The 15,283-nt window shown below is 47.2% G+C and overlaps 1 protein-coding gene across 1 annotated transcript in view; it reads left to right on the top strand.

The window, feature by feature from the left end:
* Window positions 1-5,066, top strand: part of CTIF (cap binding complex dependent translation initiation factor) — a 166,807-nt gene extending 161,741 nt beyond the window's left edge. The window contains exons 11-13 of the mRNA XM_056848232.1: window positions 862-1,017; window positions 3,916-3,969; window positions 4,832-5,066. Of these exons, the coding sequence (XP_056704210.1) occupies window positions 862-1,017; window positions 3,916-3,969; window positions 4,832-5,047 (426 nt within the window). The 3' untranslated portion in view covers window positions 5,048-5,066. The remainder of the gene's footprint in view (window positions 1-861; window positions 1,018-3,915; window positions 3,970-4,831) is intronic.
* Window positions 5,067-15,283: the final 10,217 nt, after the last annotated feature.

Genomic DNA, 15,283 nt, shown 5'->3' with positions numbered 1-15,283 from the left:
TTCAGAGAGAACTGTGACCGGCTCAAGGTCACCCAGCAGGCTTCATGTGTAGGAGTGGGGAATCAAACCTGGTTCTGCAGATTAGAGTCCGCCACGCTTAACCACTACACCACGCCAGCATACCTTGAGGTGGAGCAGCTGTCGGGCCCCAGGGCTTCTTGCAGGGCTACTGCCAGTGACCACTGCCCACGGACTTCCCCTGCTACCCACCTGCTTGCTTGCAAGATATCTGCCATCCGCGCTGCCCGCTGTATACACTGCCCAGCATGGTCCAGGAACAGGCATCTGTGAGGGCAGGTGGTGAGAGGGATTTTGATGAGGAAAGGAAAGGATACATAGGGGTGTAGGTCAGCGGGTGGGAAGGGAGGCAGGAGCGGTGGACTCTGATCTGTAGAACCGGGTTTGATTCCCCACTCCTCCACATGAGCGGTGGACGCTAATCTGGTGAGCCGGGTTGGTTTCCCCACTCCTCCACATGAAGCCAGCTGGGTGACCTTGGGCTAGTCACACTCTCTCAGCCCCATCTCCCTCACAGGTTGTCTGTTGTGGAGAGGGGAAGGCGATTGTAAGCCGGTTTGATTCTGCCTTAAGTGGTAGAGAAAGTCGGCATAAAAAAACCAACTCTTCTTCTTCTTTGCTGATATGGATGTCTGTCACGTCCATCAGGAAGCCTGGCTCGGGCTGCCAGTGAGGAAGAGGGGCCAGCTGCCTCTTCTATTCAGGCCATCCTCGGCTTTCCCTTTGTTTCGGTTCTTTGTGAGCTGCCGCCCTGCCCCCAGGCACAGTGATTTCATTTTGCTTGATGCCCTCTGTTGCCCGTCTCTCTTTTTTCCCCGTTTCGCTTTGCTTCGTTTTGTGCAGAAAGACTTTACGAGGCGAGAAGAGCTGCAGCAGAGCGACGTGGAGCGCTGGCTGGGCTTCATCACCTTCCTCTGCGAAGTGTTCGGCACCATGAGGAGCAGCACCGGCGAGCCCTTCCGAGTCCTCGTCTGCCCCATTTATACCTGCCTCAGGGAGGTAACGCCCTCGTTCCGTCCCTTCCGACCGTGTTGGCGCGAGACGTCTTTTGCCCCATGTGACAAACTCTCTTTCGAGAAGCTTCCTGCAGTCATTCCTTGCCTTTTACAGCAGGATTTTATGTATTTATTTTTATGAGGTTTTACAAATTGCTTTTGCCTCCTAGTTGATGTGGGATGTAGGGTTGCCAGCTCAGGGCTGATGGAGATCAGTTCACCTGGAGAAAATGGCCGCTTTGGCAGTTGGACTCTATGGCATTGAAGTCCCTCCCCTCCCCAAACCCCGCCCTCCTCAGGCTCCGCCCCAAAAATCTCCAGGTATTTCCTAACCGGAAGCTGGCAACCCTAGTTGTCTCGTTTGGAAGCAAACACCAACGTGTTCCCCACACACACACACACACACGCCGCCCGCCCGACCCTGGGTGGTCTCCATAGAAGGTGACCCTTTGGGGCTCCCATAATTGTTGGGCTCGTTAATAAAAAGGGTCCAACAATTAGTCACCCCGGCTTCTTACGGGAAGCACCCTAAGGAAGGTCTGCGCCCTCCCTCAGTTTACAAGTTTGAGACTATTGAAGACAGTTTAATTAGTGACTAAACAAGTGTATCTAATCCTGGCCATTGAAAACTAGAATAACACAGCCGGCCTTTCAAATAAGGAAAAGGGCCTTGCAGGATTATCTCAAATAACACCAGTTACCGAGAGAGGTATTCTGCTCCTCCGCCACTCTAGCCAAGAGGTGGATTAGTAGCCCATCCACTTGGCCATTCAGTTTGCAGTACTTCTCAAAGGGAAAAGCTTTTTACCCTCCCGTTTGATTGCAGAAAGCCGGCCAAATGGCCAAACGTAACATTTCTACAGGGACACGGTGCAAAGGGCTTCACATACATTTATTTATTAATGTATTTACTTCATTTCCACCCTGCCTATACCCCGGTGGGGATCCAAAGCAGCTTATGCCAGTAGTTTCAAGGGGCCAATATTATAACTCTCATGTCAAGGATGGGAAGTTCTCAGATTTGTCTAGCGGCCAAGACTCACAGTGCTCCTTACTCGCAAGTCAGAGAAGCTATTGTGACATACGGTGCAATCCTAAGAAAAGTGACTCCAGTCTAAGCCCTTTGATTTCGATGGGCTTAGACCAGAGCACTCTGTGGCAGAGTGGGTTTTCGAACGCAGGACTCCCAGATCCTAGTCTGAAGCTACAGAACAACAAAAAAGGGAGGAGGGGAACCTCAAAGATTGAACTGCAGACTATACACTATAAGAAAATAATTACATTTATTGCAAGGCGTACATTATAAATTATTTAAAACACAGGGCCTGGAATACAGGCTGTGTGTGTGTGTGTTAAATGCCGTCAAGTCGCTTCCGACTCATGGCGACCCTATGAATCAACGTCCTCCAAAGTGACCTATCTTTGACAGCCTTGGTCAGGTCTTGCAAATTGAGGCCTGTGGCTTCCTTTATTGAGTCCATCCATCTCTTGTTGGGTCTTCCTCTTTCCCTGCTGCCCTCAACTTTTCCTAGCATGACTGTCTTTTCCAGTGACTCTTGCCTTCTCATAGGCAATACAGGCTACATATGAAAATATCAGTTATAAAATTCTTATACACAGTTGATATACAATCAATGTAAAATGACCAATGCTAGGCCAGATGTGTTTCAGCCTGAGTAGGCTTTCTTCAGTGGTCATAAATACAGAAAGTTAAAAAAACACATCCGGAAATAAACCTTATGAGATATTTTTATGTAATATTTTGTGTGGGATGATGTAACGCTTAACCCAAATCGTGGGCCTTGCCATGGGGACAGTTGCTCATGCAATCCGGTTCTGAATTAACAATGCTTCCGTATGTGTGTGGATCTAATTATTTTTAACAATTTTATAGTGGCCCTCTTGCAATAAACGTAATTTATTTTGTTACAGTGTACAGTTTATAGCTCGACCTTTCGAAGCTCACTCTAACCACTATGCCACATTGCCGCCACACTACGCCATCACGAATCACATTCGCAAGATCCCGTAGGGGAGTCCCATTGTAGTTGTTGAACCCCACTTCAAAAAGCAAGCACAAGGACGATAGCTGAAGATCACATTTCCTTGGTATCTGTCACCCCAGTTTCTGAGAAAAGCCTGGCTATCTCTTTTGCAACATTTTTTTTAATATGAAGGGTATACAAAAGGAGGGGAAATAGGGATATCAACAGTGAATCTAAATAAAAAACACCAGGAAAAAGAAAAGCAAATCAAACAGATTACAATGCCATGTTATTCAACACATTCTTACGGCTGAAGTAACTGCCCTGCATAAAGAGGGAAATTTTAACATCACTAATCTTACAGCCAAATGCTAATCGTGTTATTAAAAATATACATCTAATGTATTATTCTATTGCGATTATTGTTATTATTATTATTGAACCTCAATATGCTTGATTATTATAATTAAACCTCAATATGCTGATAAAATAATTTCCATTTTTCATGAAACTGCTCATAGTTCTTGTTGCTATTTGCCATAATACTCATTTTAGCCATAGCTGCATATTCCTCTAGTTTTCCCTTCCATTCTTCTACATCTGGGAGGGGTGCCTGTTTCCATTGCCTTGCTAGAACCATTCTTGCGGCTGTTGTGTATTTAAACAGATCTTGCAATAGTAGGGATAGATCTAATGGTGTCATACCTAACAGCATGTTCTTAGGATCTAAGGGGAATTTTTGTTGGAACATTTTTCATCTTCAGTCTAAGAAAATATCCTCCTACTCCTGTTTCTTTTTCTAAATAGCCAAAGGGTGGATAAATAAACAAGCAAATTTTCTAGTTTCATGAATCAGAGCCTGATGGGATTTCCTAAAACGGCATCTCTTGTCTTTTTGTTTGCTTTCGTTTTCACAGTTGTTGCAATCTCAGGACATAAAGGAAGACGCCGTCCTGTGCTGTTCCATGGAGGTAGGAAACTCGGCTGTTCTTCCCCATCCTGCTCCCTTAGGACCCCAAATCTAGGCAGAGGGATTTTTAAACAGGGTCACTGAGTTCAAAGAGTGAGGAATGATTTAGCCACATCTACTTCGCAAAGGTGGAAATAGGGTCCAGTGTCCAGCCGGGGCCCTCCACAAAGCAGATTTCTCCTCCAGATTAGTCAAGCTAATGATCTCCTAATACTCATTCCTATTCACACAACCAGCAGGCATGTAGAAGAAGAAGAAGAGTTCATTTTTAAATGCCAGTTTTTTTCTACCCTTTAAGGGGAATCAAACCAGTTTACAATCTCCTTCCCTTCCTCTCCCCACAACAGACACCTTGTGAGGTAGGTGCGGCTGAGAGAGTCCAGAGAGAACTGTGACTAGCCCAAGGCCACCCAGCTGGCTTCATGCGGAGGAGTGGGGAATCAAACCCGGTTCTCCACATCAGAGTCCACCACTCCAACCCCCGCTCTTAACCACTACACCACACTGGCTCTCCCAGTTCTCCCAGTTCTGAGAAAACTGTGACTAGCCCAAGGTCACCTCAGTCTGGAAGACCTGAGAAAGGCTGCTAACGATAGGATGTTTTGAAGGTCATTAATTCACAGGGTTGCTGTGAGTCGGAAACGACTTGATTCCACTTAACACACACATTTTCATGGGGCAGGGGTTATTTGAGGTTTTCTTGTACTGGGAATGTTTTAAAATTTGGAACAGTGAGCGAAAGGCAGGGAATAAATATTTTAATAAATAAAATAATTCGATGCAGCGGGGCCGGGGTGCGCCTTGCACTCTCGAGCACGCTGCCTTTGACGCACCCCCCACCCCGTGTCTCTCGTTCCCGACAGCTGCAGAGCACCGGCCGGCTTCTGGAGGAGCAGCTGCCCGAGATGATGACGGAGCTGCTGGCGACAGCCCGGGACAAGATGCTGTGCCCCTCGGAGTCCATGCTGACCCGGTCCCTCCTCCTCGAGGTCATCGAGCTGCACGCCAACAACTGGAACCCCCTGACGGCCACCATCACACAGTACTACAACAAGACAATCCAGAAACTGACGGCCTGAAAGGGAGCCGGGGACGAGAGAGAGAGAGAGAGAGAGACAAAAGAAAGACACGCACTTTAAAAACAAAAATACGCCAAGGGGGTGGGGGACACGGATTTGGGAAGGAACTGAACTGCACAGCATCCCGAGAAGGGACCCCAGAGACCCTTTATGATCCGATCCCCACAGAAGACAAACCCCCAGCATGCTTTAGAATACGTTCGGGGGGGGGGGGCGAAGCATGTTTCCTTTTCAGCCATGTCCTCAAGTGCCGCCGCTGCCGCCGCCAGCCCCCCTTCTCTCTCTCCCTGCTGTGTTTTGTTTTAGGGGGTCCCCTTTTCATTAAACCCATTGCTTGTTCAGCTCCGTACCCTGCCGGGTCATTGTTTGGGTTCAGAAAGAACACGGAGGGCTTGAATAGCCAGGCGGAGAGCGGGCGCGGATGGCTTTTAGGGCATTCTCCTGGCCTGCACCGGCCAACTGGCGGGAAGCGGCTCGCAGCAGATGTCTTGGGGGGGGCGGGGACAAAGACAGACACGTTCCACGCCAGACGCTGGTAATTGACAGCTTTTGTCAAGCAAAGAGACCCCCCCTTCCCCCACCACCACCCACCCTTTCTTCCACTCCTCTCGTTGTCACGAGTTTGTCTCCCTCCCTCTGGCTTCCTACCTTGAAACCCATTCCAGGTTAGACGTTCGTAAAGGATGGGTTGGTTTCTCTCTCTTTATTTTAAAAGAAAATTTGCACTGGTTTTTTTTTTCTTCATTTTATTTTATATGCATATGTATACGTATATCTCCTATGTACGCAAATCGACAAATTGCTATCAAATTTTTTTGAAAAGCAAAGATAATGGCAACCTGAGCTTGAGGAGGTTTGCTCAAGGATCCTGAAGCGAGGAAGCGAAACGCAAAAAAAAAACCACTTTGGAAGTATTAGCACTGCGAAACGTCTTGCCAAGAGCCTGTTCACAACCCCGTCCGTATGTATGTTTATCAGCGACCGGTTCCATGGTATTCCCTTGGAATCACTTCCTAGAATAAGGGCCAGTCTGTAAATTCTGATTACTGAAGGAAATGCAAGCGTTACACATGGCAAATGCGTCACATGTAGCTGCCGTTGGCGTGCACACATGCATCTTTGAAATCCTTGTGGCATTTCTTTCAGAACCCTGGCCTAGTCAGGTTTCCCAGTGGAGCAGGGTTGCCAGAAATCTAGCTCTGGCAGGAAGTTTACTGCCAGCAAACTTTCTTGCCCGCCACCAGCAGGAGAATTTTTTTAAAGAACAGCAATGCCCTGTATGTAGGGTTGCCAGCCTCCAGGTATTCCAACTGATCTCCAGCCGATAGAGATCAGTTCTCCTGGAGAAAATGGCCGCTTTGGCAATTGGACTCTATGGAATTGAAGTCCCTCCCCTCCCCAAACCCCGCCCTCCTCAGGCTTCCCCAAAAACCTCTACCGGTGGCGAAGCGGGACCTGGCAACCCTACCTGTATGCCGTGAGGTCACCTCCGGCAATTCCTAGAGCTACCTGACGTCACTTCCAGGTTTCCCCGGAAAATACATCATGGTGCACGCAATGCTGTGTTTCCCATGTCCCCGACCTACAAACCCCTGCCCATTCCCAGCTGGGGCCTGGAGTCCCGTTGAAGTTACTACAGAGATCAGTTTCCCCTGGAGCAAATGGCGGCTGCAGAGGGTGGACTAGGATATCTCATCTCTGCTAAGCTCCCTCCCCAAATTCTGTCCTCTGCAAGCACCACACCCAAGCCGGAGTCGGCAATCTTGCTTCCCAGACAGTCGTTCAAAGATGCACGTATACGCACATCTTAACAACGACCGGATATGTTTGCCACGGGACAGGCTGGCGTTTCTCACAGCAGTCATGACAATTGCAGTGGCCTTAGCCGTGCATAGGATGGTGGCTAGAAAAGATATACCGGTTGCTCTCCAAAGCAGCCGTCCTGTGGCTGGTCTCTTTGAAGGCTGACGCATGCCCAAATAAAAGTTCAGCCTTGGTGATGGGGAGGGGTAATACTTTTGTTGTTTACAGGTGGGTTTGTAATTACAGTCTTGGTTCTTATATAATTAAGTCGGGCCCACTAAGTTCGGGCCTACTAATGATACAAGTGGGGTAGGTATGGGTAACGAAGACTTGAAATTGTTCTTTAGAAGCTGGGAAATAGAAGGCGACGCCGTAGGTGTTATTTGAACAAGGATAGCGGGAAAGAAAAAGGAAGGAAACCCCTCTCTCGAAGCAACCCAAGTTTGAAGGAGACGCTGCTGACTAGCAAGGTTTCCTACCCAATGTTTACATATGCTCGGGTCGCAGAGAACTGAAGGGGGAACATGCCGCTGGTGTTCTGTATAACTTTAGAACGTCACTTTATGACTTGCCGAATTAATAAGCCGCTCAAACAAGGTGAAATGAAGCATTAAGAGGCAAAGAAGGTTATTTTTGTCATGGGAAGGGTAGTAAGTAGGGTTGCCAGGTCCCTCTTTGCCACCGGCTGGAGGTTTTGGGGGCGGAGCCTGAGGAGGGCGGGGTTTGGGGAGGGGAGGGGCTTCAATGCCATAGAGCCCAATGGCCAAAGCGGCCATTCTCTCCAGGTGAACTGATCTCCATCGGCTGGAGATCTGTTGTAATAGCAGGAGATCCCCAGCTAGTACCTGGAGGTTGAGGAAACAATAGTACAAGTCTCAATCAATCATTTGCAAAAACATATATTGGACAATTACAATAGTGAAAGTGCAGAAGGTGCTAAAAAGGAAACTTATCTACAAATCTAACAACGATGATCTTAAAAGTTAATAAATATCATTCATTGAAAGGTCATTTAGACTCTACAAAAGTTCATAATAAATATATTCTTTGCTTGTTTAGGAAGAACGGAAGACGGGAGGAGACGGAACGCGGAACTTCTGCACTTTCACTATTGTAATTGTCCAATATATGTTTTTGCAAATGATTGATTGAGCCTTGTACTATTGTTTCCTCAGCCAGACTTGTTAGTACTAGTACATATTTCCCTCAGCAGTACCTGGAGGTTGGCAACCCTAGTAGTAAGGTAAAGTTCCCAATCATTATGACATAAAATGAGTCCTGACAGTCATAAACCTTTTGTTGTTGTTTGGTTTCTGGATCAACCGTGCAGTGTTTGCGGTAGTATCAAGACTGGTTGCACACAAGAGTATGCCAGTCGATAACCCTGGTCATATTGCACAGGGGATGCCAGGCAATGACCAACCCTGTGCTCCAGGATTCAGTTTTGGCCTTTGGACCAACTCCAAGGCTAGGGTTGCCAACCTCCAGGTGGTGGCCGGAGATTTCCCGCTATTACAACTGATCTCCAGCCGATAGAGATCAGTTCTCTAGGAGAAAGTGGCTGCTTTGGCAATTGGACTCTATGGCATTATACCCTAAACTACGCCTTCCTCAGGCTCCACCTCCAAAATGTCCAGGTATTTCCCAACCCAGAGCTGGCCACCCTATCCAAGGCTGAAATCCCCAGGAGATCCTCAAGTTGCAAGATTACCAGTAGACCAACTGTTTGGATTAGTCCGGGGGTGGGGGGCTGTTGGGCTATAAAGGCCCCCACCCCACCCTTCAGTGCTGCCTTCGCTCAGGGATTTTCAAGCACCTCATCCCGATGGGAGAGAACTCTTTCCGGACTTCCCCACCCAGAAGAAACAAGGAACAGGCTTTTAAAGTCTGTTTAGGTGTCGTGGCTTTCCTGTACAATCACTGGTACTGTCAAGGAATCTCCCAGCCCTGCCTAGGGTGGCCAACCTCCAGGTGGTGGCTGGAGATCTCCCGCTATTACAACTGATCTCCAGCCGATAGAGATCAGTTCACCTGTAGAAAGGGCCGCTTTGGCAATTGGACTCTATGGCATTGAAGTCCCTCCTCTCCCCAAACCCCTCCCTCCTCAGGCTCCGCCCCAAAAATCTCCAGGTATTTCCTAACCCGGAGCCAGCAGCCCTAATGAGGGAATGTTGGGATACCTAAAATTGGCATTGCCAATATAGTATATAAATAGGGTTGCCAACCTCCAGGTACTAGCTGGCGATCTCCTGCTATTACAACTGATCTCCAGCTGATAGAGGTCAGACCGCCTGGAGAAAATGGCCACTTTGTCAATCGGACTCTATGGCATTGAAGTCCCTCCCCAAAACCCGCCCTCCTCAGGCCCTGCCCTAAAAACCTCCAACCGGTGGCAAAGAAGGACTTGGCAACCCTAGCCCTGCTACTGGGCAAGGTGAAGTGGCCTGCCTCAGGCAGCTGTTTTGGAGGAGTGATTAAAAGACAGAAAATCAATTTATTTAATTTGTTACTATTATGATGATGCTGGGGAGTAGAGGGCGGACTATATGGATTTTCTCTGTCAGGTGCCAAAAATGTCTTTGGGCCTACCCAGGTGGATGGGTCTGGGGAGAGAACATTTGAAGCTGTTCTTTAGAAACCAGTATATAGAAGGAAATGCGTACGTGTTATTTGAGCAGGGATAACATGTCAAATGCAGGGGGTTAGATCCTGCCACCTTGCTTAACAGTGCTTCAGTTCACCAGGAGAAAATGAAAATGGTGGCTGGAGATCTCCCGCTATTACAACTGATCTCCAGCCGATAGAGATCACTTCACCAGGAGGAATTGGCCGCTTTGTCAATTGGACTCTATGGCATTGAAGTCCCTCCCCGAACCCCGCCCTCCTCAGGCTCCACCCCAAAAACCTCCCGCTGGTGGCGAAGAAGGACCCTGGCAACCCTAAGAAGAAGAGAGATGCCCTTGTCTTCAGACAGGGCTATGGGCAATGGGGACCGGAAGCCTAAATCCTGTGGATAAACGATGGTGCCCTTTGACCTCGATGCCACCGCTGGAGCCCAGAAAGCAAGGAGACAAAGAGTCTCCCCAAGATCTCAAACTGCCATCAATGGGCAGAGGGGACTGATAGAAATGCTCGGAAGAGCTAGGATGAAATTCAGGGAGGACCTCACACCTCCCTTAGAAACTGGCCAAGTGAGACTGACCTCCAGGTTTCAAACTCACAGCCTCGGTTCCGGAAATGTAAAAATGTCAGCATACCCAGGATGTGGTGGACGGAAGGAGATCTTTCACATCACCTTCAAACGGGAGATGCCAGGGGTTGATCTGCATCCCAAGGAGATGCTGTACCTCTGAGCCATGGCCCCTTTGAGGACTCATGAATTCTATGGGGCGACCTCAAGTTCTAGGCTTAATTTCAACTTGGACGCATCTTTTTGTGTCTCTTGGAATCAGAGAAGTTGACTCTATCTACAGCAGAATACTGGTCCCCGGTCCTTCAGTATTACCAGAGAATTGGACTAGGCCCTGGCAGGAACATCTTCTCTGGTGCTAACTGGAGGAGAAGAAATAGGATTTACAGAATGAGAAATGCACATTATGTGTATGAACTGGACTTCTGGTGGCATTGTGTAGTGATTAAAGCAGCTTAAATCCATTGTGGACCCCCTCCCCAAATCTCAATCCATTGGGCTGAACTCAATCCCCTGGTTTAGAAGAGTAACGCAGCAATGAGCTTTCAGAACCGGTACCTGGAAATGTGTTTGCAAAGGGTATTCTGTCAGGTATCAGATGACATAGCATCATTCTTCCCTATGTGTTTTCATTCTCTGCTTTAAGAACATAAGAAAAGCCCTGCTGGATCAAACCAAGGCCCATCAAGTCCAGCAGTCTGTTCACACAGTGGCCAACCAGGTGCCTCTAGGAAGCCCCACAAACAAGACGACTGCAGCAGCACTGACCTGCCAGTCTTCCAAAGCACCTAATATATTAGGCATGCTCCTCTGATCCTGGAGACAATAGGTATGCATCATAACTAGTATCCATTTTTGACCTGCAAAAACAATTTAAGTGAATAGTGTTGCCTGCCTCCAGTTGGGGCCCGGAGATCTTCTGGGATTAAGATTCATCTCCGGACAACAGAGTTCAGTTCCCCTGGAGAAGATGGCTGTTTTGGAGGGTGGATTATCTGCCATTTTAACCTGCTGAGGTCCATGCCTTCCCCAAACTCCACCCTTTTCAGGCTCCACTTGTAAAATCTCCAGTAATTTCTCCAGCCAGGGTTGGCAGCCCTAGAGGGGAGAGACCCGTGCCAGGGACAATTGGTATATCACTTTGAAAAGACCCAAATTTTCACCTAATTGCTTACAATTTTCTTGGAGCACGAAGAGGCAAAGCCACGCCACATGACCGTAATTCTGTTAAAGTGCTTTGCTGCCGTCAGAGCTGGCCTTTTAGCAGAGATTGCTTTTGACTAGCAGCCATGGGCCCAAGCGTACGGTCTTAATGGATCTGGCCCCATTACTTTGTCCTGCAGGCCAGGGGGGTTCCTCCTGATCTCTGGATGACATCTGTGATCTTCTAGGGATAAGGGCGTCCATTGCCTTCTCATGCCTGTGATTTATATGCCTCATCCTTTAATTTCATTTATTTCAGCCATTAACCTGATTATGTAATCTGATATTCTGATTGCTCCGCTCATCTGTGGAAATCTGAGCAAAACAGCCCTCTTCCCAAGCATTTCAACAAATCGTACTGAATAATAATACTCATTTTTAGGCCCCATTTCAGATCTAAGGTTGTGACTGATGGTCCCCCAAATTGGAATGAAGTTCTGCAAGTAGCCATGATAATTTAATGGATCCTCTGGGTACCAAAGAAGTATAACTTCCCTGTCTCCAGTCCCCACAGATAAAGGAAAAGCCATCATACCCTGACTTGGATGGCCCAGGCTAGCCTAATCTCATTTGATCTCAGACGCTAAGGAGAGTCAGCCCTGGTTTGTATTTGGATGGGAGACCTCCAAGGAAGTCCAGGGTCGCTATGCAGAGGAAGGCAATGGCAAACTACCTCTGTTAGTCTACCTTGAAAATCTTATTGGGTTGGCATAAATTGGCTGCGACTTGATGGCACTAGGCACACGGCTCAGACTATGCTCTGACCTGAATGGCCCAGGCTGACCTGATCTTGGAAGCTAAGCAAGGTCTGCCCTGGTTAGTATTTGGATAGGAGACCACTTAGGAAGTCCAGGGATGCTACGCAGAGGCAGGCAATGGCAAACCACCTCTGTCTCTTGCCTTGAACACTCAACAGGATCATCATAAGTTGGCTGTCACTTGATATCACCTTCCACCATCATCACCTTCATGTCCTAGTCGTGAACTTCCCAGAAGCATCTGGGTGGCAGCTGCTGTAAACAGAAACCCGGACTCGGGGAAAAATTGGGTTGATCCAAGTTCTAAAAACTCAGTGAGTTTGCACAAACGGATCTCCTCCTTGCTGGACCACGGTGGCTGAGAACAGGTGAACACTTAGAAGTTTTGGTTCAGCACTGGTGTTTCTTGAACCAGACTGAAAAGAAATTTTTCAGACATAGAGGATATGACACCCTGAATTCTTCAAGAATTCTTAAGACATTTATGCATGGTCAATTTTGATGCTCACTCAAAGCTGTTTTTTTTTTTTAATGCAACTTTTAAAATGCCTATTCATGGTCCCGAGACAACAGGAGAAATTCCACCACCCCCACTCGCCTTCTCCTTCATTCCTGTTTACATGGCCATTAGCATGTGCATAGCTAATGCGCCGCTGTTATTTTGCATGGTTTCTTCAGGGGATTCTCGGCGGGGGCGGAGCAAACACCAAAGGTCGAGTTAAAGGGGCTCTTAAGTAATACGAAGCAGATATGCGCTGGCTTCGCAGTCACTTCCGGAATGAGGGTTCAGTGTGAAATTTTTTAAAAATAAATATGCGGGGCAATTCAGCCTGAAACGCACTGCTAATTACCATGCATAAATGGCCTTAGTAGGCTTCTGTTAAAGAGTCTTAAACTTTTCCCCACAGGTTGTTTTTAGTTTAAAGAGTCTTAACTAGGATTGCCAGGTTCCTCCCCCAGCCACCGACATGGGATGTGGGGGGTAGGGTTGCCAGATCTGGGTTGGAAAACTGGAGATTTAGGGATGGAGCCTGGGGAGGGCAGGGATCTCAGTGGGGTACAACGCCGTAGAGTCCACCCAACAAAGCATCCATTTTCTCCAAGGGAACTGATCTCTGTAGTCTGGAGATGAGCTGTAATTCCGGGTGATGCTCAAGTCCCACCTGGAGGCTGGCATACCTAGTCTTAACCCTTTCCTCACAAGTTGATCAAAATCCCCCCCAACTGCATTTTCTTCTGCAAGAAATAGTTCTATGGGTCTACTGTGCAACCCGGTTTTCTTTAAGGAGTCTTAAACCAGCTTACAGTCGCCTTCCCTTCCTTCTCCCCACAACAGACACCTTGAGAGGTGGGTGGGGCTGAGAGAGTTTGGAGAGAACTGTGACTGGCCCAAGGTCACCCAGCAGGCTTCATGTGGAGGAGTGGGGAATCAAACCTGGTTCTCCAGATTAGAGTCCACCACTCTTAACCTCTACACCACGCTGGCTCTCTTACCCATGGTTCATATAGAACTGGCTGAATTCTGTATTCTTGAAGCCATAATATATTGTTGCTTGGCCCAAAACAACCTGATCCCCTCAAAGGTGGACAGGCAATATAAATCAAAAGAGTTTCTGTCTAGACATTAGGAAGCATTTTCTAACAGAGCGGTTCCTCAGTGGAACAGGCTTCCTCAGGAGGTGGTAAGCGCTCCTTCCCTGAAGGTTTTTAAGCAGAGGCTAGATGGCCATCTGTCAGCAATGCTGATTCTATGACCTTAGGCAATTCATGAGAGGGAGGGCATCTTGACCATCTTCTGGGCATAGAGTAGGTGGTGTATGGGGGAGGTAGTTGTGAATGTCCTGCATTGTGCATGGGGTTGAACTAGATGACCCTGGTGGTCCCTTCCAACTCTATGATTCTATGATTCCTCTATGAAATACAGTTGGTATCGCTTCGCACTAAGAGCTTCATGGGTACAGAGCATGTGTGCTTGAAGGATATGAGGTCGTCAGTTTGGACAGGGGAATGAATGGGTTTCCTGAAAGATCTGTCTTCCCCAGGGCAGAGTGACAGTGGTCTTTGGCCTGCCCAAATCAGGGCAATACCCAAAAAGGTTGATATGTAACCTCGGAGACTCATTGCTTCTTTTCCCTGCAACTGAAAGCCCATTAAAAATGTTTTCCACACCTTGGTTAAAAATTGGCAGAGCTACCGGGAACCAGATGAAGGTTCTTTCAGGGTTGCATCTGGCCCGTAGGCCACCAGCTGAAATAGACAAAAGAGTAGCTAAAGAGTATTTAAGTGGTTCTGCGAGCAACCCCGACGTTTCCTGTTTCCATTGTGATCCTATACAAAATGCAATGGATCCTCAATATGCACAAGACTGCAATCTTGGTTCTTTTTCCCCTTCCCCATTTGTGTCTGTTTTTATTTAATGCTGACCACCTTAACTAATGATTAATATTTAGTCCACATGGATATATCTAGGGTCTTTGGAAGAAGTTAATGTTTAAACTGTTGAAATCCTGTGTCCAAAAAGAGAGAGAGAGGGAGAACGGAGCATTGTTTTTTCTTTAGAACACAGAGTTTGTGCTAATGATGATTTTTTTTAATTGCAAAAAAGTATTTATTTTGTTTGAAAAAACAACAACATTTAATTTAATCATTTATCATATTTGTTTTCCAAAGTGCTTTTGTTTAAAAAAAAAAAAGTTTAACAGGAAAAAAAACATTCTGGAACTGGGGTGACTTAGATGTTTGTAATATGGAGAGGACTCCCGTCGTATTCAGCATTTAATAGACTGTTAAGGGAAGGGAGCGGACAATTTCTTCATGGCAATTCAGTTTTGTTTATGGAACATCCCGAACCGCTGTATGCTATAAAATGCATCATCTGAGTAATAAAAGTTTCAAGCTTGTCTCTTTGCCATCTCTCTTGATATGCGGTATCAGTTATGGTGGTCTGAAAAGACTTCTCCAGTCTGTTTGGTTTGGAAGGAATATGGAAGGAAAGATGACGTTACAAAAACAGGCATTTCGCTCCAAATCATAATTGCAACCTCTCCCCCCCAGTGTCTGTATAAACCATAAAGGACCGATGGAGGATTTGTTTCTCATTAATAACTAGCAAAACGAGCTGCCCTTAAGTTGGATCTTGCTGGCCGCACCATCCTCTGTTTCATTCCCACGTTCTCCAGTCACTTCAAAGTCTTACGCAAGTAATTTACAGTGCAATCCGAGGCAGAATTTCTCCATTCTAAGCGCTTGATATCAACAGGCTTAGTCTGTGCTATTGGGATC

The sequence above is a fragment of the Euleptes europaea genome, chromosome 4, assembly GCF_029931775.1.
Source record: "Euleptes europaea isolate rEulEur1 chromosome 4, rEulEur1.hap1, whole genome shotgun sequence".
NCBI classification, from domain to species: domain Eukaryota; kingdom Metazoa; phylum Chordata; class Lepidosauria; order Squamata; family Sphaerodactylidae; genus Euleptes; species Euleptes europaea.
Note: the sequence above shows the minus strand (reverse complement) of the source record. Positions and strands in the feature narration are given on the sequence as shown.